This window comes from Salvelinus sp. IW2-2015, linkage group LG18, assembly GCF_002910315.2.
Source record: "Salvelinus sp. IW2-2015 linkage group LG18, ASM291031v2, whole genome shotgun sequence".
NCBI classification, from domain to species: domain Eukaryota; kingdom Metazoa; phylum Chordata; class Actinopteri; order Salmoniformes; family Salmonidae; genus Salvelinus; species Salvelinus sp. IW2-2015.
The window spans coordinates 37,855,590-37,882,109 of NC_036858.1; the positions used below are offsets into that span (position 1 = coordinate 37,855,590).

The 26,520-nt window shown below is 41.3% G+C and overlaps 1 protein-coding gene across 2 annotated transcripts in view; it reads left to right on the plus strand.

Annotated features, from left to right (window-relative positions):
* LOC111978691 (apoptosis-stimulating of p53 protein 2) overlaps window positions 1-26,520 on the plus strand; it is a 52,859-nt gene that overhangs the window by 9,349 nt on the left and 16,990 nt on the right. Inside the window, exons 2-9 of one of the 2 annotated variants that reach the window (XM_024008902.2) lie at window positions 6,943-7,090; window positions 10,242-10,355; window positions 13,169-13,239; window positions 13,753-13,854; window positions 15,884-16,043; window positions 16,180-16,361; window positions 17,825-17,989; window positions 18,229-18,270. In XM_024008902.2, coding sequence (XP_023864670.1) covers window positions 6,943-7,090; window positions 10,242-10,355; window positions 13,169-13,239; window positions 13,753-13,854; window positions 15,884-16,043; window positions 16,180-16,361; window positions 17,825-17,989; window positions 18,229-18,270 — 984 coding nt within the window. The remainder of the gene's footprint in view (window positions 1-6,942; window positions 7,091-10,241; window positions 10,356-13,168; window positions 13,240-13,752; window positions 13,855-15,883; window positions 16,044-16,179; window positions 16,362-17,824; window positions 17,990-18,228; window positions 18,271-26,520) is intronic. The other variant, XM_024008903.2, reaches the window with a different exon arrangement.

Genomic DNA, 26,520 nt, shown 5'->3' on the forward strand with positions numbered 1-26,520 from the left:
GTGTGTGTGTGTGTGTGTGTGTGTGTGTGTGTGTGTGTGTGTGTGTGTGTGTGTGTGTGTGAGAAAGGCACAAAATTGCCCACTTGGTCAATCTTGTTTGGAAGGGCAGCAGGATGTAGCATGCACACACACGTGCACACAGGAACCCCCTGGGTCATGGTTGAGAGGGTACGGTAGTGTCATCAGCTGTGGCTACTCTCCTGCTCTCAGAAGTGCTTTCATAAAATGAATCAGACAGACAGACAGGATTTGATGTTGTTCTGCGTACCAGCGGCTTTCATCAGACAGACCCATGCCTGTGCACCTGCTATCTATAATTTGACTGGCAGCTGGCACACTCTTTTAGGACATTATTAGAAACCACCCATGTTCCTCAAGTGGGTAATGCAGCACAGCATCTGGTTCCATCCCCCTTTTTTTTGGTTATGATGCTGAAATTAAACCTTCACTTTCAGGGCTGCTATACTAGGCTATGTTTTTGATAGTGTATAACTATTGTATCTTAGTCATTGCTCCTGATTGCTGACCTGTGCAGGTTTTTGTCCCTGAAGTGTCTTATCTCCATTCAGACCATGTAGTACCCTTGGCCTGTGTGTTACTGGAGATCTACGGTGATGCTGAATCTGCTACGCTCTCTCTTGGGTGAAAGTGTCAAGGTTTAGACTAGTACAGTCAGTGGTTCCCAACCGGGGTACTAGGACCCCTGGGGGGTACTTCGCCTATCCCCAGAGGATACTTGAGAAGACTCATGAGACCATAGGCTTACTGGTAAAATGCACATGAGGGGGTACTTCTGAGCAGAGCATAATTCAGTTGGTGGTACATTAACCGAAAAAGGTTGTGAGCCACTGGACTAGTACATTGCTTTTTTATGGCTTGGGTTAATTGTTTTGATACTGAATAGGAATATCAGATTAATGTAGGCCTATTTGTCTTAGACATTTTTTGCTCTGCTTTGTTAAACAGCTGTTATGCTGTTTTGTTATTTCTTAATCGACTCATTAGGTTTTTATTGACCTGTGTTTATTTCTCTGGCTGTGGCGTTAATGAATATTTTAATGAGCTCTGGGGTAGTGTCTCAGCACCACTCTCCACACTTTAGTGCACTTTTCTACTGCACTTCCACTCTCCCGTTCTGCTCTAGCGTTAGTATTAACTTCAACATTATTATAGATCATGTTGACATAAGAGAATGAACGTCATAGAAAATTGTTTCATCAGGACATTGATAAAATAAATGGAATTTACAGGTAACTGCCAAAATAAAGGAAACGCTAACAACTTGACATAATAGGGCATTGGGCCACCACGAGCTGCCAGAACAACGTCAATGTACCTTGGCATAGAGTCTAGTGTCTGGAACTCTATTGGAGAGATGTGACACAATTCTCCCATGAGAAATTCCATAATTTGGTGTTTTGTTGATGGTGGTGGAAAATGCTGTCTCAGGCACCGCTCCAGAATCTCACATAAGTGTTCAATTTGGTTGATCTGGTGATTGAGACACACACACACCCTTTAAACCCCCTATGGTCCTTTGAGACCTCTCTTTGAAAGTCACAGATCTATCCTAGCCATGGTAGCCCAAAAAATGGGTAACTGGGCATTTCTATACATGACCCTAAGCGTGATGGGATGTTATTTGCTGAATTAACTCAGGAACCACAACTGTGTGGAAGCACCTGCTTTCAATATACTTTGTCTCCCTCATTTACTTGTGTTTCCTTTAATTTGGCAAGTTAACTGTATGTGCTACTTGTTGGCAACAAATGGGCAATATACTGGCCATAATATGCAGTACTGTATATTTTTTGTATCCACCACTCCTCTCTAATCTCTTCCTCTCTCGTGATATATTCAGAAGTATTTTACATACAATGTATTTTGTGTGAAAGGGAGGGAGAGATGGAGGGAGGGGGATGAAGGTCAGGAGCAGAAGCCACTAAGTGCCAACTCATCCAGTGTAGGCTGAGAGAGAGCGCAATGGCATGGTCTGTCTGGATCATTAACTTTAGTGCTGAGCCCCAGAGGGCTTTACCTTATGTCACAACTCTTTCGCTCTCTCTCTCTCTCTCTCATTTCACTCCCTCTCCCCCTCCCTATCCCTCTCTCCTAACATTAACAGAGTCCTCTGGATGTCCTACATTCCTTGCAAGAGCTGATGTTGTCAACTGCTGCCTGTAGTGATTTCTGGGTGACTTTTCCTGTCCTGCTGGGATTTAAAGCACATTTAAAGGGCTAATCTGAAGCGTCAAAGGGAACTTCATGTTTGTCTTACATGATTTGTTGCCCCCACACAACAACCAAGCAGCCATAAACGATCATGTATCTGGGTCACTGTTATTTGAAACATTGCAGAGCAAATCTAGCAAATCCCTCCTGCAAAGCTGAAGCTTCTTACCCTCCTAGAGCTGTTGAATGATCCACACACGCTGTAGTCCAGTGGTCCAAAAATCAAATCTAATTTTATTGGTCACATACACACATTTAGCAGATGGTATTGCGGTTGTAGTGAAATGCTTGTAAAGAAGTGGAGTGCTGGCTCGAGGTTGAGGTTTCCCTTCTGCGCAAAGGCTGATCCCAGATATTTGGCACAGATCTTGGATAAGCTTTAAGCACAGATCTAGGACCAGGACAAAAAAACAACAGCAACTAAAAACTCTTCAGTGTTTAGGAACTTAATGAGGGCAGGGGGCTCCCCTTTTAGGTGACGTTTGTGAAAGATTTGTCTGTCATTGTTAACCCTTTCTCTTTATCTGGGGTGGTACTTTGGAGGGTTGGCGTGAATCACTGAAACCACTGTGACCCTTTCATTTACAACCCCCCATCACCCTACTGTAGTAAGCCAAGCATGAGCTATGGCTTATTACCTAATTGTTCTATAAAGTGTCCATTTGCGTCCTAATTTACCAAAGCTACTGGTTAGGTCTGGACCACCTAGATTATCTGCATCATCAGCAGTGATTTTAATTGTTTGTATTGGGCGGTTACTTTTGATTACTTACACCTGCACATTTAAAAAGAGAGAAAATGTATGGTTAGAATGGACTGTTAGAAGTATGGCTACCTAGTTAGGACAATGTCAGTGTTCTGAAAAGACAGAATAAGTGAATGGAATGTAGTTGATGCCTTTTTGGAATCTGCTCTAACTGTTCTGGTGCTCTCACTTAAAGCCACACAAGGATAGGAACCCATTTTAGACCATTGAGATCCAGTGACGTGTGTGGAGCCCACTCCTTTGAACATTGTGCCTTCGGAAAGTATTCAGACCCCTTGACTTTTCCACATTTTGTTACATTACACCCTTATTCAATTTTTTTTAATCCCTAGCATTCTACACACAATACCCCATAATGACACAGCAAAAAGTTATTTAGAAATGTATGCTAATTTATAAAAAATAAAAATCATACCTTATTGACATAAGTATTCTGACCCTTTGTTATGAGACTCAATTGAGCTCAGGTGCATCCTGTTTCCATTGATCATCCTTGATTTTTCTACAACTTGGGAGTCCACCTGTGGTAAATTCAATTGATAGGACATGATTTGGAAAGGCACACAACTGTCAATATAAGGTCCCACAGTTGACAGTGCATGTCAGAACAAAAACCAAGCCATAAGGTCAAAGGAATTGTCCCTAGAGTTCCGAGACAGGATTGTGTTGAGGAACAGATCAGGGGAGGGTACCAAAACATTTTTCTGCAGCATTGAAGGTCCCCAAGAACACAGTGGCCTCCATCATTCTTAAATGGAAGAAGTTTGGAACCACCAAGACTCTTCTTGGAGCTGGCCACCCGGGCAAACTGAGCAATCGAGGGAGAAGGGTCTTGGTCAGGGAGGTGACCAAGAACCCGATGGTCACTCTGACAGAGCTCCAGAGTTCCTCTATGGCGATGAGAGAACCTTCCAGAAGGACAACCATCTCTGCAGCATTCCACCACTCAGGCCTTTATGGTAGAGGGACCAGACAGACGCCACTCTTCAGTAAAAGGCACATGACTGCCCGCTTGGAGTTTGCCAAAAGGCACCTAAAAACACGATTCTCTGGTCTGATGAAACCAACATTGAACTATTTGGCCTGAATGCCAAGCGTCACATCTGTGCTCTTATGGGAACTGTCAACTGTAGGACCTTATATAGACAGGTGTGTGCCTTTCCAAATCATGTCCAATCAATTGAATTTACCACAGGTGGACTCAAATCAAATTGTAGAAACATCTCAAGGATGATCAATGAAAACAGGATGCACCTAAGCTCAATTTCGAGTCTCAGAGCAAAGGGTCTGAAACTTATGTTAATAAGTTATTTCTGTTTAACATTTTTAATATGTTTGCAAAAATGTCAACCGTTTTTTTGCTTTGTCTTTATGGTTTATTGTGTGTAGATTGACGAGAAAAACTATTTAATCCATTTTAGAATAAGGCTGTAATGTAACAAAAACAATTAAAAGTGAAGGGATCTGAATACATTCCGAATGCACTATACACTTAGTGTACCAAACATTAGGAACACCTGCCCTTTCCATGACAGACTATCCAGGTGAAAGCTGTGATCCCTTATTGATGTCACCTGTTAAATCCACTTCAATCAGTGTATATGAAATTTAAAGGAGTAATTAAAAACCTTGAGACAATTGAGACATGGATMGTGTATGTGTGCCCATTCAGAGGTTCAATGGGCAAGAAAAAATATGTAAGTGCCTTTGAACGGGGTATGGTAGTAGGTGCCAGGTGTACTGGTTTGAATGTGTCAAGAACTGCAACAGTGCTGGGTTTTTCACGCTCAAGTGTCCCATGTGTATCAAGAATGGTCCACCAGCCAACTTGACACAACTGTGGGAAGAATTGGAGTCAACATAGGCCAGCATCCCTTTGGAAAGCTTTTGACACCTTGTAGAGTCCATGCCCCGACAAATGTAGGCTGTTGTAAGGCCAAAAGGGAGTGCAACTCAATATTAGGAAGGTGTTCCTAATGTTTTTCTATTTTCAGTGTGTTTATATGGACACACCTACTCGTTTAAGGATTTTTCTTTAGTTTTACTATTTTCTACATTGTAGAGTAATAGTGAACACATAAAAATTATGAAATAACACATGGAATTATGTAGTGACCAAAAAAAGTGTTGAATAAATTACAATTTATTTTATATTTGAGGTTCTTCAAAGTAGCCACCCTTTGCCTTGATGACAGTTTTCTACACTCTTGACATTATCTCAACCAGCTTCATGAGGTAGTCACCTGGAATGCATTTCAATTAACAGGTGCTTGTTAAAAGTTAATTTGTTGAATTTCTTTCCTTTTTAATGTGTTTGAGCCAATCAGTTATGTTGTGACAAGGTAGAGGTAGAATACAGAAGATAGCCCGATTTGGTAAAAGACCAAGTCCATATTATGGCAAGAACAGCTCAAATAAGAAAAGAGAAATGACAGTCCATTACTTTAAGACATGAAGTTCAGTCAATCTGGAAAAAGTCAATTGTGGTCTCCACAATCACCCAACATCAACCCATTTGAGATGGCTTGGGATGAGTTGGACTGCAGAGTCAAAGAAAAGCAGCCAACAAGTGCTCAGCATATGTGGAAACTCCTTCAAGACTGTTGGAAAAGCATTCCAGGTGAAGCTGGTTGAGAGAATGCCAAGAGTGTGCAAAGCTGTCATCAAGGAAAAGGGTGGCTACTTTGAAGAATCTCACATTTTAAATATATTTTGTTTAATACTTTTTTGGTTACTACATGATTCCATATGTGTTATTTCATAGTTTTGATGTCATCACTATTATTCTACAATGTAGAAAATAGTAAAAATAAAGAAAAATCCTTGAATGAGTAGGTGTGTCCAAACTTTTGACTGGTACTGTGTGTGTGTGTGCGCGCTCACACAGGTAACTGCCAAAATAAAGGAAACACCAACATAAAGTATCTTTAGTAGGGCGTTGGGACACCACGAGCCAGAACAGCTTAAATGCACCTTGGCATAGATTCTACAAGTGTCTGGAATTTTATTGGAGGGATACGATGCCATTCTGCCACGAGATATTCCATAATTTGGTGTTTTGTTGATGGTGGTGGAAATACTATCTCTAGCGCCACTCTAGATTCTCCCATAAGCATTCAATTGGGTTGACATCTGGTACCCGAGACAGCCATGGCATATGGTTGACATCGTTTTCAAACCATTCAGTGACCACTCTTGCCCTGTGGATCTGGGAATTGTCATCCTATGGGAGCATAGCCATGGAAGCCAAAATAATGGTCAAAATTACAATGTTAAGCACTTTTAGTACCTCAGTAGGTAGAAAGACGCTATATAAAGCCAATCCATTATTTTTATTTATTTGTTTAATTTTATTTAACTAGGCAAGTCAGTTTATAACAAATTCTTATTTACAATGACGGCCTACCAAAAAGCAAAAGGCCTCCTTAGGGGTCGGGGGCTGGGATAAAAAAAATATATATAAAATATAGGACAAAACACACATCACAACAAGAGAGACCAAAGACAACAACATAGCAAGTCAGCAACACATGACAAAACAGCGTGGTAGCAACACAACATGGTTGCAGCACAAAACAGGGTACAAACATTATTGGGCACAGACAGCAGCACAAAGGGCAAGAAGGTAGACAACAATACATCACGCAAAGCAGCCACAACTGTCAGTTAGAGTGTCCATGATTGAGTCTTTGAATGAAGAGATTGAGATAAAACTGTCCAGTTTGAGTGTTTGTTGCAGCTCGTTCCAGTCGCTAGCTGCAGCAACTGAAAAGACGAGCGAACCAGGGATGTGTGTGCTTTGAGGACCATTAGCAGAATGTGACTGGCAGAACGGGTGGAGGATGAGGGCTGCAGTAGATATCTCAGATTATTATTAAGATGGCCTGCCCAGAATTTCATGTCATCATGTTAATATCCTGTGTTTGTCTCTCTCTGCCCCTCAGATGTTCTTGACAGTGTACCTCAGTAACAATGACCAGCATTTTACCGAGGTGCCCGTTACCCTGGAGACGCTGTGCCGGGACGTGGTGGAGCTGTGTAAGGAGCCCGGAGAGACAGAATGCCACCTGGCTGAGATGTGGCGCGGATCTGGTGAGCCTTCTCCCATTTACACCTGTAGATGCCTGTCAATCTGACAACTAACACCTGTAGAGGCCTGTGAAATAAGGTACCTGGACCAGTAACAATACCTATGATCTAGTGATTACATGAGGAAAACACATCTAGGCTAATCTTCTAATCAAACTTCAAGAGCATATGAAACATAAATAGGGAGAGTTTTGAGACAAAATACTATTTTGGAAAGCACACAAAGAATAGAGGTGTGCTGACTGTGTGCCAACTGGCCAGACTTGATGCTTCCTCTGAAGAGCTAAACTTTGTCTGTGTCTCTGTTGCTAATTAACTGGGTGTGTTATTCCCTAAAAAAACAGTTGCACACTGTTTTGCGGTCTGCACTGATGTAAAACTTTCTGTGTGTTCTAGGCTTGGGCGATATACTGTTTATACAGTTTTTTTTCTAAATTATTTGGTTTGCTAACTTGCTAGCTAAGTGGCTAGATGTCAAGATCAAGCTTTTTGGTTACAGCAGAGACATTCAAACCCCTCCTGGATCAAGATCCCTGTTGCCTAAATTGTTTTATTCGTCAAAAACATTCGCACACGTTGTGTGCAATTCCGGTAATACCGTATGCCCCGGTATGATACAGAAACGGTATGACGGTATGAAAATCTGGATACTGCCCTACCCTAGTGTGTAATGTCCTGATTATTTGACTGTCCTTTTTTTGTTTAAGAGTGACAACATGATCGATGTGGTTGGAACATTCTAAATACATTGCTGCAATAATCAACTATGTGATTAGTACTTCTGTATAATGAAGAGAAGATGGATGAGGGTGTTAAAGGTTGGAGTGGTTGACTAATAGGCCTGTTGGATCAGAACCAGCTCAGCTGAAAGCATCAACAACATATCTTTATCCTTCCCTGAGGCACCACCTCTCTGGGACATGAAGTGAAAATGTGACTCGTTTCAGGAAGCTATCCGTATGTCACGTGTCACTACTTCACTGGAGAGGCATTTGAATGTAAACATGTATTTTTTTAATCAAAATGTGTTTTTGGTAGAAATGCCTTCTGGAACGTGAACTGCCTTAATAAGAAACTTGTATGCCATCTGTAAATACGAATACAGTTGTTACCTTTACGAGCCTAGTTGGTTTAGCCACGGTAAAAGTCAGGAACCTTCCCACTAGCCATGCTTGGTAGAGATAATGGATGGGCTGGACATGCCGAGAGATGAGTTCGGATTGGTCTGCTATGTAGCACGTTTATGTCTAATAACAAAGGGCTACTCTATGTGTAGGTAATCCTTCCTAACACAGCTTTTTTTTAAGATATCACAATTAACTACAAAAGTGTTGCTCTCCACTTTCTGGAGGACAGTTTTGAAATCAGTGGAATGCCCGGTGGAAGCAGAGTGTGATAGCTAAGGAGATGGAGAACATTCTGGCGTTTGATTGCAAATATGTGGAGGGAGTCAAAGAGAACACACGAAGGCTGTTGTATAAAAAACCTGTCTCCGGATTACATCTTCAAACTAAGGGCAACCAGTGTTCATCCATGTTTACTGGTAATTGAGTCTAGTTTGCTACATTTTCAGATATTATAAGTTTCTCTAATTTTATCCGAAAGTCGTTTCCAACAAGTTAAAGAGTACTGTTAGCTAGCTAGTTAACATGACCTAGCTGGCTCGCTAGCTAAAGTTACATGGATGATCTGTGTAGTAATATTATTTGTATCTCAGAGCCATTTGAATTGCTACATGTCTAAACAAAAGACTCCACTATGCAAGGTACCATTTCACTGTATCGTTTACACCTTCTGTATCCTGTGACAAGTACATTTAGATTTTAGTTGATATAGTGTGTGTTTACCAGAGATAGTAATGTGAAGAACAACATGACCTGCGCCAAATTCAAATTAGGATACAACGTTAGGCCAAGTTCTAAAATCCTCCGGGAGAATGCCCTGCTTTTATTTCGTCATGATCACATCCATAAACTATTTTCTGTAATTAGCTTGCCATCAACTTGTAAATAATGATCTTGTTGTGAGTTTATTTTCCTGTAATAATGAATACAAATTAGCTGAAGTTAAGACGTTGTCAGCTATATAATGTGGTCATTATTTGAACTGGCTAGCCTGCTAACTTAACATGTTGCTAGCTAGCTAACAAGCTAGAAACGAACCAAAACATTGCTTAGAAAGTTGCGTTTTGTTGCCTGGTTTGCTAGATTGACATATACTGAATTCATGTTCAAATGGATAGGTTTATTGGCGTTAAATTATACCAGTTATGCAACCCACATTACACACACCTAGCAACCATCGTTATGCACACCTGGACTTCATCAGTACCTTGATTACTTCCCCTTTTATTTAGCCCTCAGTAGCCTCAGTCTTCAGGCAGTATTGGTTTGTTTTCATGTTCAGTACGCAACTCCTGTTTTGTTCATTTGCCTTTCATCATTGTTATTCAACTCTCCTTCTGCACCTGCTTCCTGACTCCCTGTGTATACATGACAAAGGGCCATTTTCTCAAGTGGGGTTACACGTTTTTCAACTTTCAAAGCAGAATGACTTTCCCAGTGTTCCTCAGCTGTAGTGTATGATGTACCATTTTCTAGCTATGTCTCTACTTTTATCCAATGTTAAAAAAAAACACAATTTCAAGTTTTGCTACTTAAGTCTTGATTAAATGCATATCCTCAAAATGTAGACTAGCCTCCCCCAGTCAGTCAGTGGGGTCTGATCGGATTCACAAACCACATGACACGTGTCATACGACACACACATTGACTGCTTTTCTTTTGAGACTAAATTACTAACATTTACAGATGAATGTATGTTTGTCCAATGCATGGATGCTGGATTGGCAGTTGCATGCGTGTACATTTGTTCTACTCCTATCACTTTAAACCAATGATGTAAAACACATCAATACTGCTAGGCAGGGTTAGAATTAAACACTGATCTTTTTTAGGATGATAGTGGGTTTAAACTTTTTCATTTTATASGAGGTGCCCATGTCATTATTTCCAAATCTTGGGGGGTGCAAATATTTGTGCTGGTTTATTGTTTCCCCAAGCACCACTAACTCGATTCCATAACATCCTAAACCTGTGAGTGTGTGTTCTCTAGTCTAACACCTTCTTCTCTTCCCCACCTCCACTCCCATCAGAGCGACCTGTAGGAGATGGGGAGCGGATGCTGGACGTGCTTCAGCGCTGGGGACAGCACAGGGCAGAGGTGCGCTTCTTCCTGCGTCACGACCGAGCGCCCAGCAGAGAATCAGGTTAGTTCCCAACCACCTAACAGGATGAGATGGATACAGAAGAACAAAAGCATGCCACACACCACACATACAGCACCAGTCAAAAGTTTGGACACACCTACTCATTCAAGGATTTTTCTTAATTTTTTACTAATTTCTGCATTGTAGAATTATAGTGAAGACATCAAAACGATTAAATAACACATATACAATCATGTAGTAACCAAAACAAGTGTTAAATCAAAAATATATTTTATATTTGAGAACCTTCAAAGTAGCCACCCTTTGCCTTGATGACAGCTTTGCACACTCTTGGCATTCTCTCAACCAGCTTCATGATGTAGTCACCTGGAATGTTTTTCAATTAGCAGGTGTGCCTTGTTAATTTGTGGAATTTCTTTCCTTCTTAATGCGTTTGAGCCAATCAGTTGTGCTGTGACAAGGTAGGGGTGGTATTCAGAAGATAGACCTATTTGGCAAAAGACCAAGTCCATGTTATGGCAAGAATAGTTCAAGTAAGAAAAGAGAAATGACAGTCCATCATTACTTTAAGACATGAAGGTCCGTCAATCTTGATGCAAAAAGCATTAAGCGCTGTGTTGAAACTGTCTCTCATGAGGACCGCCACAGGAAAGGAAGACCCAGCGTTACCTCTGCTGCAAAGGATAAGTTCATTAGAGTTACCAGGCTCAGAAATTGCAGCCCAAATAAATGCTTCAGAGTTCAAGTAGAAGACACATCTCAACATCAACTGTTCAGAGAAGACTGCGTGAATCAGGCCTTCATGGTCAAATTGCTTCAAAGTAACCACTACTAAAGGACATGAGTAAGAAGAAGAGACTTGCTTGGGCCAAGAAACACGAGCAATGGACATTAGACCGGTGGAAATCTGTCCTTTTGGTCTGATGAGTTTGGTTCCAACCGCCTTGTCTTTGTGAGACGCAGAGTAGTTGAACGGATGAACGCTGCATGTGTGGTTCCCACCGTGAAGCACGGAGAAGAAGGTGTGATGGTGTAGGGGTGCTTTGTTGGTGACACTGCCAGTGATTTATTTAGAATTCAAGGCACACTTAACCAGCATGGCTACAACAGCATTCTGCAGCGATACGCCATCCCATCTGGTTTACGCTTAGTGGGACTATTATTTGTTTTTCAACAGGACAATGACCCAACACACCTCCAGGCTGTGTAAGGGCTATTTAACCAAGAAGGAGAGTGATGGAGTGCTGCATCAGATGACCTGGCCTCCACAATCACCCGACCTCAACTCAATTGAGATGGTTTGGGATGAGTTAGAGCGCAGAGTGAAAGAAAAGCAGCCAACAAGTGCTCAGCATATAACTCCTTCAAGACTGTTGGAAAAGCATTCCAGGTGAAGCTGGTTGAGAGAATGCCAAGAGTGTGCAAAGCTGTCATTTCATAGTTGGGATGTCTTCACTATTATTCTACAATGTAGAAAATAGTAAAAATAAAGAAAAACCCTTGAATGAGTAGGTGTGTCCAAACTTTGGACTTGTACTGTATATACACATGTTCATAAACACACCAGACAGTGTAAAGACACAGCCCTGTTGTCAATTACTTAACAAGTTGTTAGAAAGTAGAAACTCGGATGGCCCTCCCTCCCCACAAGACATGGATTGTACAACAGAAGCCTAAGACCCCCTTGATCCACATATGCCTACAGATTTCTATTACAAGTCTTCAAATCCCAGACAATCCTTCATTGACCTAATGCTCCAGGGCTGTCATTGTGAAGGGGTGTTCAAATCACATCTCTATAAATGAGTTAGTCCTCTGGTGGTGGGGATCCTCTCAGCCCCTCATTGCGTAACTACTAAGCCCTTGACCCCTCACAGCTTTGATCTGGCTCTGGGATTAGATGGCTGTTTTCCTTTCTGGCCATTTTAGCCTGCTCTTTTTTCCCCACACTGTTAGCTTGTTTGTACTTAGGCCATGTCTTCGTAGTTGGCGCCCATTGCGTTCTTTCCGATAGAGTTAGTTAGCCTTGTTAGTTAGCCTTGTGATACAATCAGCTAACTAAGCATTGTGTTTTCTCCTATAGAGAGAGCTTAGCCTTTTTTTCTCCCATCTCCTTTCTTCTTTCTCATAAAGTGAGCTTAGCTAGCTACCAAAAGAGATGGCTATTTGCTCCATTAAGTTAACAAAGTAGCCTATTAAGTTAATTTGCCAATYTGATATCATTAGCTTGTAGGCTAATTATTTATCCAGAGTTAGTTTAGCGTATTATTTTGCCCCTGAATAGTCCCCAGGCATAGCCCATGATTGTAACAGAGGTTGTCCAAAACTATTATTTAAGTTACTTGGTAAAGGCTTTATCTAGGGCCGGTGCTCAAGGGATTAGATCAGGTTCATTGGCTCCCTAAAACCTCCCCAACCACACAAATACGCTACGCATGTGCACATACACACATTCTGACTCGATGAGCAGCTCCTCAGAAACCCAGAGTGCTGTAGTAAATTTGGAGATTATGACCTGTCTCTGGCGACACTGATCTCTTTGTGCTGGCTGAGTGGTTTAGCTCGTTGCTAATGCTGGCCAGTCTGTATTTGTGTAACCTCCTTGTGAACCCTACTCTCCAGCTGATGGAACCTTTTGCAGAACGTGTGTCAGTGTATGGTATCTGAGCGAGCAATCACTTTTTCAGTCACTCATATCATCTGTAATTCCAACAAACACTTTTCGAGAGTTTCTCATAGTTTCCAAAACAGACTTGGTGGCTTTTTAATGTTTCCAGTCCCCCAAAAAAACTTCTGCTACTTTACTCTTCTCTCCGAGTGTCTTTGACTGAGGTTTTGAACATGTGTTTCAGGTGGCTCCCGAGGATCAGACTCAAAGAGGAATGGAGTGAAGAGCCCCTCAGATAGACGGATGGAGAACGGGGTGAGTCCCGAAACCATTGACTTTAGACAAACACTTGGAGACCTTTTGAAAAGTGTTTCATTCAGTCACTCACTTTGTGCAGTATACAGTTGCTAATTGCAGAGTGTACATGTACATTTCCTATCCTATGAGTCGTTGGACTGGGCTATGTTTGACCATTTCCTCTCCCTGCTCTTGGTATGCTGGTGTTAGTTTCAGACTTTTAAACCTGTAACAGCTATAGCTTCCAAAGAGAAGGAGCGGGAAAAACAGGTTTGGTTACTCCTGTGTCACCAATTGCACAAAAAAAATCCCTATATTTGAGCTTGTGCTATTTACCCACATGCAGAGACTGTACTTGTTCTACTTGGCTTCAGGCCTGTCCTGACAGATGCAAAACACATATTTCCCTTGTTTTAGAGTGAGAGAGGGTGTTTGTACGTAGACTATTCGGTGTTTGTCTTACTTTGCCAACTCCTGTGTGTGTGTGCGTGCGCGTTGGCGTGTGTAGCTGACTCTCTTTCTGTTGTGCAGGTGTCGGCCCCACGGATGGACATGACTCTGGCTGAGCTGCAGGAAATGGCTGCCAGACAGCAGCAGCAGATAGATGCACAGCAGCAACTCCTCGCCTCCAAGGTAACGAGGGAGGGTAGAAAGAAAGAGAGGGGGGATGGAAAGGGGCTAATGAGACATGGATGAAGAAAGAATGCAAAGGCGAGCAAGTGGGGTCGGATGAAAGACGGAGATGCTGAGAGAGCAAGAGAAAGTGAAAGAGGGTGGGTAAAGTAATGGAAATAAAGGAGAGATTGAAAAACAGAGATGGGGTGAGAGACAAAGAGGGACGATTAAAGGTGAGGACAAAGTGATAGAGAAAAGTTGAGAAGGGGGAGTTATCAGGGAGCGAAAAAGGTTTTTAAGGAATAGGAAGAGATTGCAAGATAACCCTTTTGATGAAGCATCTGGTTCATGGGATGACCTTGAGCAGGTGGAGTGATGGAGAAGCTAACAAACAGGAAAATCAAAACATGTTATGTCACATGCACCAAATACAACTGGTGTAGACTTTACAGTGAAATGCTTGCTTATGATCCCTTCCCAACAATGCAGAGTTTAAAAAAAAAATAATAAAAACATTTAATAAAATAGTAAGACAAGGAATAAAATAAAATGCACAAGAATGGAGCTATATACAGGGAGTACCAGTACCAGATCAATGTGCCAAGGTACGCGGAATGTGAGGTAGATAAGTACACGAAGGCAGGGTAAAGTGACTAGGCATCAGGATAGATAACAACAATAGTAAAACAAAGAACAGTAGCAGCAGCAAATTATGAATGTAAAAGTGTGTGTGTGTGTGTGTGTTTGAATTGTTGGGTTTTGTGTGGGAGTGTCAATGTAGTGTGTGTGTGTGTGTGTGTGTGTGTGTGTGTGTGTGTGTGTGTGTGTGTGTGTGTGTGTGTGTGTGTGTGTGTGTGTGTGTGTGTGTGCTTTCTTGTGAATGACCTCCATTACTGAGCGCAAAGTTGATTGCATGTGTCTCATTGAAACATGGCTGTCATCAGACTGTAGTGCTGCTCTTATTGAATCTTACCCCCCGGACTACAGCTTTTCATATTCTAACAGAAAAGGGTGTGGGGTCAGCCTCTATTTTTTACTAATGCTCTCCGCTGTAAGGACATTTCGTTTGGCAACTTTGGGTGTTTTAAGCATCATGTTTTACTGTTTAAATGTCAGCCACCAGTACTGGCCATAACCCTGTATAGATCACCAAGGCACTAACCCACTTTCTTTACTGATGTATCTGAACTATTGTCTATTGTCATTAAGAACTATGCTAAAGTCKTTGTCTTGAGTGATATTCCACCTTCCTCTTGTGATGATTTAATTGATAACTTTAATAGCAAATTAAGGGCAACCATTGATGCCATAGCTCCAGTAAAGTTGAGTGAGGAAACTAATCAATTTAAGAGAAATTGCAGAAAGGCAGAGCGGAAGTGGAGAAAGTCAAAGTTGCAGGTCCGTTATGCTATTCTGAGAGAGCAAGTTGGCATATACAGTACCAGTTTGGACACCTACTCATTCAAGGGTTTTTCTTTATTTTTACTATTTTCTGCATCTCCTCCATGCCTTACTGCATTCCATGTCTGAAATGTGCTGTATAAATAAAGCTTGATTTGATTTGATCAACCAGGAGAGCGGCCAAGTTAACATGCCTTGCTGGAYAATACACTATTGTTTTGAAGTATAACCTTTCTCTGGAGATTCATGTCACGTTTATGGCACAATGAGTAGTTCATTGTTAAACTTTGACTGTAGTGATATTCAAATGTTCAATTTTAACTAATGACAGGTTTGGCAGGATAGCATGCCAGAAAAGCAGCATTTAATATAATTGAAAACAGGTCATAGATACACCAAAATGTACATACATTTAAAATTATATAGTAGGCTGTSAATTAAATGATGAAGTAAAAAAATGACTTTGTTCAGGGAAGGTGTAGAAGCAGCTGCTATGGTTTATAAAACAGCAGGCCTCCATAACATCCTCTTTCTTTTCTCTTACTCTCCCCTCCACAGGAGCAGTGTCTGCTACCTGAAGCCACAGCAGAGGCAGCAAAAACACTGTAATAACGCAATCTCTCCTCTCGACTCCCCCTGTCTTTAGGAGCAGCGTCTGCGCTACATGAGGCAGCAGCAGCAAGCGTCGGAGCAGGAGAAGTTGCAGCGTCTCAAGGAGAATGTGGAGAACCAGGAGACCAGGCTGAAGAAGGTCCGGGCCCTCAAGGGCCAGGTGGAGCAAAAACGCCTCAGCAACGGCAAGCTAGGTGAGCACAGTGTTGCTATGAATGGGCGAGGGATTGGTTGTTGTTTGGATTGATTGAGCGGTGAATTGATTGGGGGATTTGTGTAGGATMACTGACTGATCGATTGGTTCTAACCTCCTCTCTCTCTCGTCTTTAGTGGAGGAGATAGAGCAGATGAACAGTCTGTTCCAACAGAAGCAGAAGGAGCTGGTGGTGGCTGTGTCCAAGGTGGAGGAGCTCAGCAGACAGCTGGAGATGCTCAAGAACGGCAAGATGGACTCCTTCCACGACAACCAGAGCTCTGTGGCTGAACTGGACCGCCTCTACAAGGAGCTACAGGTGTGATTGGAGTTTGCAGATGTGGGACAATTGAAAATTCCATTGCACTTGAACTAAATCCCAGGTGCTCAGTTGTTAGAAAGTGTTTTACATATGCATGCTATTTAACCAAGGTCTGATTCCAAATCACGTACATTTTGTATGTGGCTTGTGTGGGACTCAAACCCTTAACTATCTCTACTACCATGCCATAACTAATCAACTGAGCCATCAGAACCACTGGTTCATAGCCTCATACAGTGCCTTCAGAAAGTATTCACACCCCTTGACTTTTTCGACATTTTGTTCTTTTACAGCCTGAATTTAAAATTAAATTGCGATTATTATTWTTTTTTTGTCACTGGCCTACACACAGTACCCCATAATGTCAAAGTGGAATAATGTTTTTCGAAATGTTTACAAATGAATTAAAAATGAGGAGCTGAAATGTCTTAAGTTAATAAGTATTCAACCCCTTTGTTACGGCAAGCCTAAATAAGTTTAAGACTAATAATTTGCTTAACAAGTCACATAAGTTGCATGGACTCACTCTTTGTGCAATAATAGTGTTTAACATGATATTTGAATGACTACCTCATCTCTGTACTCCACACATACAATTATCTGTAAGGTCCGTCATTCAAGCAGTGCATTTCAAACACCGATTCAACCACAGACCAGGGAGGTTTCCAATGCCTCACAGAGAAGAGCATCTATTGGTAGATGGGTAAAAAATTTAAAAAGCAGACATTGAATATTCATTTCAGCATGGTGAAGTTATTAATTAATAATTAATGAATAATTAATMAATTAACACTCAGTCACTACAAACATACAGGCATCCTTCCTAAAAACCTAGTTCAGTCTACTTTCCAACAGACACTTGGAAACAAATTCACCTTTCAGAAGGACAATAACCTAAATCACAAGCCCAAATATACACTGGAGTTGCTTACCAAGACGACATTGAATGTTCCTGAGTGGCCTAATTACAGTTTTGACTTAAAACGGCTTGAAAATCTATGGCAAGACTTGAAAATTGCTGTCTAGCAATGATCAGCAACCAAKTTGACAGAGCTTGAAGAWTTTTTTWAAAMAATAATGTGCAATTGTATTGTACAATCCAGGTATGTAAAGCTCTTAGAGACTTACCCAGAAAGACTCACAGCTGTAATCGCTGCCAAAGGTGATTCTAACATTTATTTACTCAGGGGTCTGAATACTTATGTAAATCKTATATTTCTGTATTTRAWTTTCAGTAAATTTGCTAAAATTTCTAAAAACATGTTTTCACATTATGGGGTATTGGGTGTAGATGGGTGAGAAACAAAATACATTTTAGCAATTTTTAATTCAGACTGTAACACAACAAAATGTGGAATAAGTCAAGGTGTATGAATACTTCTGATGGCGCACTGTATGTCCTCTACCCTGTCCTCCATCCTAGTTCAGCTCTCTGACATTGCATCTCTTGTCCCCTCTAGCTGCGTAACAAGCTGAACCAGGAACAGAACTCCAAGCTGCAGCATCAGAGAGACAGTCTGAACAAGCGCAACCTGGAGGTGGCCTCTATGGACAAAAGGGTCAGTGAGCTCCGAGACCGCCTCTGGAAGAAGAAGGCCGCTCTGCAGCAGAAAGAGAATCTGCCTGTGAGTGTACACACACGCACATAGTGTACATGCACACATACTGTACACGCACAAACGCATGCGCTCTCGCACACACACATGCACACACATGAGTCAGAACACCTACTTTGACATCTTAAGACTTTGTGAAAGAAATGGAAATGTTTATAGTGAAGCACACCCAATCAAAATTGATAACCTGAGCGCCCCCTTGGGGCTGTAGAGTATAAACACAACTGTATTTTGTTTACCTCTGAAAGCCCCAGATGCCCTGGCCCTCAGAGCCGGCCTCTATCAAAAAAGTAAGACTCCTCAAACCTGTCTCTTGCTGCCTTTCTYRACTGACAAACAAATCACTGACTCACAGGACTGAAATACCCTCAGATATCTCCTTCCACAGTTCACTTTTTCAATCTCTCTCTATTCAGTGTTCTTCAACCCTCGTCCCTGGGACCCACAGAGTGGGGGCTTCTCCCAGCCCAGTACTAACACCTGATTAAGGTATTTTAGTGCTTGGCTGGAGCAAAAGCCTGCACCCAGGTGGCTCCCAAAGATCCGGATTGAAGGACACTGGTGGAATGAATCATTGTTTTGATCCTTGTCACAGGGTTGATTTTGCTATCTCAGTTTACACTCAACATTCCCTCTCTTCAGCCCAACTTGGCAAAAACAACTCCAGGAGAGGGGAGGAGACTAGAGCTTAGGCAGGCAGGCAGACAGACAGGAATGCCAGAGGAGATGGTATCACTGCCTGGTATCTCTCTGCTCCTCTTCCTCTGAATTGTTTTTGACTCCTGTGGTTTCCATTGCACTTTTTAATCTATGTAAACATGGAACTTTTTAATCTGTCTTTGAAAGATTTTGTGAGGAAATTGTCAGGACACATGAGATTTGCTGTAGCTATTAGTGTACTAGAACAATGTGTAAGGGTGAGGAGTGTTTGTCAAATGGAAACTGATTTGCTCAGGCACTCAAATTCTTAAATTACGTTAGTAAATCCCAGGCATGATTTATTATGATTTTACATGTTTCATGTGGTGGGCAATTTACAGAATCTATCCTCGATCAGTGGTATTTGAATAGAGAAACAAAACCACTGTCAAATGAATAGACAACACTCTTTACTTTCCTRCTTGATAACTCTATCATGTTGTATCTCCATCAAACTAACTTAATGTGGGGAGTCTAGATTTACAGTGCCTTCAGAAAGTATTCTTACCCCTTGACTTATTCCACATTTTGTTGTTAGAACCTGAATTCAAAATTAATTAAATATGTATATTTTTACCCATCTACACACAATACCTCATAACTACAAACTAAACAAATGTTTTTAGAAATGTTTGCAAATTTATTGAAAATGAAATATAGAAATATCTACTTTACATAAGTATTCACACCCCTGAGTCAATACTTTGTAGAAGCACCTTTTGCAGCGATTACAGCTGTGAGTCTTTCTGGCTAAGTCTCAAGGAGCTTTCRACACCTGGAAGGTGCAACATTTGCCCATTTATTCCTTTGAAAATTATTCAAGCTCTGTCATTGGTTTTTGATCATTGCTTGACAACCATTTTCAGGTCTTGCCATAGATTTTCTTGTAGATTTAAGTCAAAACTGTAACTTGGCCACTCATGAACATTCTGTCTTTTTGGTAAACACCTCTAGTGTAGATTTGGCCTTGTGTTTTAGGTTATTGTCCTGCTGAAAGGTGAATTAATCTACCAGTGTCAGATGGTGAGCAGACTGAACCAGGTTTCCTATAGGATTTTGCCTGTGCTTAACTCCATTCTGTTGTTTATTTATCCTGAAACATCCCCCAGTCCTTAACAATTACAAGCATACCCATAACATGATGCAGCCACCACCATTCTTGAAAGGGGATTTGCCCCAAACATAACACTTTGTAACTACAATGTTGTTGATCCATCCTCAGTTTTCTCCAATCACAGCCAATAAACTGGTGAAATCCCTGAGCGGTTTCCTTCCTCTCCGGCAACTGAGTTAGGAAGGACGCCTGTATCTTTTTAGTGACTGGGTGTATTGATACACCAACCCAAGTGTAATTAATAACTTCACTTTGCTCAAAGGGATATTCAATATCTTTTTTATTTTTTATCCATCGACCAATAGGTGCCCTCACTGGTCTTTTGTGGTTGAATTTGTGTTTGAAATTCATTGCATGAGGGACCTTACATATAATTGTATGTGTGGGGTACAGAGATAAGGTAGTCATTCAACAATTATGTTAAACACTATTATTGCACACACAACTTATTATGTGACTTGTTAAGCACATTTTTACTCCTGAACATATTTAGGCTTGCCATAACAAAGGGTTGACATTTCAGCTTTTCATTTTTAATTTAGTTGTAAAAATGTCATAAAACACAATTCCACATTATTGAGTGTTGTGTGTGTAGGCCAGTGACAAAAACAAATCTAAATGGAATCCGTTTTAAATTCAGGTTGTAACACGACAAAATGTGGAAAAAGTAAATGGGTGTGAATACTTTCTGAAGGCACTTTATCTGTCCGTTTGAGTAACTTTATGCCTACTAATCCAAGTTTWAATTTTTTAAATTTTATTATAATTTAAAGGGCCATTTCCCAAAATGTTAATCTCCTGCACCACCCAAACATCAACATAATATTATGTGAAAATGCCAAGTTTCTATGTGTTGTAGTCATAAAGATGCACACAAAGTGTTTTTGGATAATGTCATCGTAAAATCATCTGGTGTGTATTATGTGATTTTAACCAACTACTACTAACCTTTGCCCTATTCATAGTTGGTTAAAATCACAGGATGCACACCAGATTTCATAAGTGTCGCCAGATGGTGTCATCAGAAACACTTAACTTCCTGTTTTTTACTTAACATAGAAACACACCACTTTCACATTTTGGTATGGTGCTGGAGATGATGAATATGAAGTTGAAAATGTTTCCTTAAAAGTGTGCATGCCACTGATCACAATATTCCCTGGTTCATATGATATTTGCATAGAGAATGTCATAAAGTATATATTAAGCTGTATATGTACAAATGTGACCACATTTGAAATTGTGTTTTTTTTACATGAGATAAAATAGACTCAGAGCTAGAGCATGGTATATCGTACACTGCAGTTGAGGAACAATAGGAAAGTAATTCTGGTTTTGAAGTTGATAAACTTGTAACCCCACTTTTGAGAAAATGTCCCTTGAATGTTTTGGTACACCTTCTGGAGAGCTCTTTGTCTACACCCATTCAGTATCGTTCACACCCTCTTAAGCCCCACCCAACTCTTTAAGGATTCYCATGTGAGGCCATGTGGTAATCAAATAAAATCTAAGTTAATTTGTCACATATACAGGTGTCAACGGTACAGTGAAGTGGTTACTTGCATAGTAGCAATATAAAAAACAGAAGTGTACAGATAAAAATATTTTATTATTAATAGATGACGCTTACCCGACACACTAAATTGATGMGTCATCTGAAGGAAATGCTATAACCACCCCCCATACACATCTAGCTAAGTGGATGGYTCARACTTMTCTAGACATGTACACATGTTCATCCAGTAGATGAATCCAGTAGATGGCCGCAATCAACCCCACACCTGACACARCTGGCAAATTTTTGTTTAGACATGTAGCTAGCTAATCAATGAACCGGCATAATCCCAAKTCATACTACTACCAATACAAACATTGTCATAGATGTAGTATGAATCTGCAGGCAGCTAAAGCTAACAAAGTAGGTTCAATGTTAGCTAGCTAACATTAGGCTATAACTAGCAATGCAAATGGGTTTCTGATTCCAAAAATATTACTACACAGATCATACATGTAATGTTAGCTAGTGAGCCAGCAAGCTAACCTTTCCTCGCTAACTAACAGTATGCTTTAACTTGCAATCAAAAATACTTTCTGACCAAATTATAAACATATCTGAAAATATAGCTAGACTCTTACCCGTATTCATGGATGAATGCTTCACGGCAGACTGGAACCATTTAACTCCATTTTGTTTGTAGCTACATATTGTTTGACCAGCGTTGTGTCAAGTCACTCCGGTTCACATTGACCGTGGTGTGTGCAGAAAGTAGCCCATCACTTTTTCCAACTGATCTGTCGATAGCGCCGGCTAAATTCAGGGAATCAATGTTGTTGAGGAAAGTAGAAAACTTTTGAAGTTCTCAATGGCTAACTTTATATCTTTCAAAAACAGCGAGGTAGAAAAGACTGTCAACACTCACGTTATAGACAGAAGCATGCTACATGGCAGACCAATCCAAACTCATCTCTCGACATGTCCAGCCCATTCATTATCTCAACCAATCATGGCTAGCAGGAAGGTTCCTGTATTTATCCYTGGCTAAACCAACTAGGCTCGTAATTTAATAATTGTTTTCATATTTATGGATGGAATACAAGTTTGTTWTTAAGGCATTTCTGCCAAAAAACGCATTCTGATCAAAAATAAATGTTTACGTTCAAATGCCGCTCCTGTGAAGTAGTGACGTARGACATACGCCTAGTTTCCTGAAACGAGTCACAAATAGTCTGCTTTGTAAACTGCTTTGGATGAAAGTGTATACTAAGCAACACACATTCTATGCCATTAGACCCCCCTCCAAGCTGCAGAGCTAAAACTCACAGAATTAATAATTCAACCACATACTGTAGTGGAATTAATCTTTCTCTTAATAGGCATACTTAATCATTTTATATACATGAAAACCACCAGTGTAGCTCTCACCAGTGAGCACAACTGTTCCTTGATTTTAACTGGCGGTTTTATTCTGTAGTTTTAGTCAGAATTATCACCTTCTGTGAGAACTATAAAATAGATGAAAGTACAGTTAAGCACACTCTTACAACTTTCTTGTCTTATGAGTCACTTATTAGCTTGATATAACTCTGAAGTGCTTACATACATAAAAAAACGTTTAGCTGGAGAMAACAGTATCAGATTWAACACATGAATAAAGGAAAAATACTTCATTGGCTGCTTATTACGTAAGGGAGGAAATCAAACTTCACACCTCTTATTCCTGGCATGAATTCACGCTTCATCCTTAATTATTATAAAGTTACCATCCTAACATACACGCTTCAACCTTTACGAACWACACCCGAAGACATGAAAAACCTAGCTAACCCAGCGTGAGATTGCCTTCACTCGACAAGTGTGTTGCTACGATAATAATCCCTGTTACAACAGTTCTTGGCCACGTAGTTCCGCTTGTCTTACCATTTCCCCCGCATAGCGAACACGTAAACAATTTAAAACAAAACAAAAAACAACATAGACTGACAGGTTAATTGTCAGTTACACTCCCACCAATCACCTGTGATTTCTGTGAAGGGGTTCTTCAGTTCTGGGTRATTGTCTGAGATCTCCCCACCTTGATTTGTCCTTTGGGAAGTTCCTCCTGCCAAAGAAAGTCTGGAKCTGTGAACCAGTTGGAAGCCATYAGCTGTTCTGATGTGAGACCTCTGGAAGRGTGATCCGCAGGATTCTCTTGAGAGGTCACATATCTTGTTCGGGATCTGTTCTTTGCTTAATGCATTGAATACGGTTAGCTARAAAGATGTGGAATCTTCTGGCTTCATTGTTGATGTAGCCAAGAACTARCTTCGAGTCTGTCCAGAAGTATTCCRGTAGACCTTGTTTCTCTAGCTCCTTTTTGAGCATGRCACTTGTTCGAACAGCTACCACCACTGCTGAAAGTTCCAGTCGTGGTATGGTCGTAACCTTGGAAGCGGCGACTCTCGACTTCCCCATAACTAGGGAGSAATGAACTTCTCCTGCTGTGCTGATTGTTCTGAGGTATGAGCACTCTGGAACTTGTCTGATGCGACACACCAGAGTTCGCCAAGCGCTCTCTCCGTGTGTGGTTCATCCAGAGCCATATCCAGGTCTTTGGTACCCTCTGCACGTTCTTCCTTGGGAATTGTGGCTATAAATTCATTGCTGTTAGAGATAAACTTGTGCAACCGAAGTTTGCCGATGCTGCAAAGCTCCCTTGCTTCTTTCACCAGCTGGGCCGCTTCAGCTACAGACGATACGCTCGTCAACCCATCATCAACATAAAAGTTCCTTTCTATGAACTGCATAGACTCCTTGCTGAAGCTTCCTCGTCCTTCAGCAGCAAGATGTTTGAGACCATAGTTTGCGCAACCAGGAGATGAAGCTGCGCCGAATAAGTGGACCTTCATACGATACACTGAGGTTTGAGACTCTAGATCTCTGTTCTCCCACCAAAGGAATGCAGATTATCTTGGTCTTCTGCTTTCACATGAAACTGGTGGAACATGCGCTCTACGTCACACATGATTGCGACTGGACCCTTACGGAAACGGCAAATGACACCCAGCAATGTGTTTGTCAACTCTGGACCAGTAAGGAGATGGTCATTCAAGGACGTCTCTCGAAACTTCTCTGAACAGTCAAAGATGACTCGTATCTTCCCAGGCTTTTGTGGGGATTAAACCCCATGGTGCAGGATGTACCATGCTGGATGCTTGTTAATTTCCTCCTCGGAGACCTTCTCAGCATCTCCACAAGCTATGGTCTCTTCCATGAAGGTTGTGTAGTCCTTGTAGTACTCTTTGTCTCTCCTTATCCTCCTTTTCAAGGCACTTGAGACGGTGAACTGCACATGTCTTATTGTTCGGAAGGTTGGTGCTTTCTTCCTTAAACGGCAGAGGCATCTRGTAATGTCCATCGTCCTTGCATCTGATGCCTGCTTTCATTTTTGTCAGGAACCAGATATCCTCTTGAGATATGAGTTCCTCTTCTGCGGCTCTCATGTTGAAGTCAGATTCAAGCGTCTTGATAATGTCCAGTGCTGTGATTACCTCTCTTACATGTGTTCTACAAACATAGTGTACTTTATTTGTGAGGTTGGAAGAGGATTGAAGACTTGGCATCACCTGTCTAACGATAACCCGATGACTCACTCCAATAGCATCGCCATAGTCGATGCATGGGTTTCCACAGCCGACTATGCTCCAGCCAAGGTCTGTTCTCTGAGCAAAAGGCTGATTTCCCTTACCAGACACAGTTCTCTTGGAAGGAGAGCCTGGGAGCAGTTGTAGACAATTATTAAGAGACCGACATCACAGCTCTGTTGAGGAGCAATCTCCTCTGCAATGTGTTCAAGATGAGACCATGCTCTTGCAGTCTCTGCAGTGGGAATATGATCTCTGTTTGCAGGAATAAACTCTCTCGAGTAGGTCGTTGGAAGAGGGATTTTCTTCTCCAAGTAAAACCCTCTAATCTGCAAACCAGACAGCTTCTGGCAGGGCACAATGGTATTCCTTGAAGCCATTGTAGAAAGTTTCAGTTGTACTGGCTCCTTCCTTGTATTGAGAGCTTTTGTTGTCTCTTCAAGGATAACAGTGGTGTCYCTCTGGGTGTCAAGAAGTGCGTAAATGAGAACTTCACGATCTGGCTCGCTTGTGGTTGACACCCATACTGGAATGATTGTGGAGGTTTGAGTGTTGTTAATGTCCCTTACGACTCTGTTAGATATGGCCTCATTTGATGCCCTTGTCCCCTTATCTTGTGGGGGCTCTTTCCTATCCCTTGACCTTTCTTTAGTACGATCTTCGTTCATGCAGGATGGATGCCTCCTCTGACAGGTGTCACAGGTGTTCCTGWTATCACAATCTTTCAAACGATGCCCAGGCCTTAAACAGCCGAAGCACAATTTATTTTCTTGAACAAACTTCTGTCGCTCTGCGGTGGGCTTATCCAAGAACTTCCAWCATTTGTGGAGACTGTGACCTGACTTCTCACAGAAGACACAACTAGTAACAGTACCTTTTTTCATCAGAGTTAGTTGCTAATACCCTTGCTCCAGGGCTTTGAATCCTTGGCGTCTTAGGTTTCCCWTCTTCACTTGGTTTCAAAGCGTAAAGGGATGTTACAGGATTGCAAGCCATCTTGMRRTCTCTCGTGAGAAACTTCACAAACTGGCTGAAGCTAGGAAAGGTCTCAGTTTCTTCTAAGATGTCTATAACCTTTGTATTCRATCTTGAAGTTAGCCAATCTGGAAGTTTAGTGAGGATCTTTTGGTTATCATTACAGTCATTAAGCACCTCAAGGCCCTTATTCTGAGACATAGCAGCCTCACAGCTGCYAAGKAAGTCTACAAYGTTTCTAAGTTCAAGACTGTCCTTGGATCCTATCTTAGGCCATGCATTGAGCTTATSTCTGAAGGACTTGGCAATGKGGAATTTGTTTACYTACCTTTCTTCAAGAATGGTCCACACAGCATMGTAGGCTGACTCTGTTCCCAACAGAAAGTAACTTCGATGGTATTCTTGGCAGGCCCACCAACATATTTTCTTAAGTAGTATCTTTTCTCAGTTGCTGGTATGTTCTTCCTGTCTATCAGYGTCTGAAAAGAGACCTTCCAGTCAGTGAAAGAGAGTTGTTCTCTGTTGAATGTTACTGGTTCAGGTATGGGGAGGCYGCTTACACTGATGGATTCCGTTAGTAATCTGACCATGGTCTTGGTGCTATTTTCTTGTTGTGTGCTTGTCACAACAT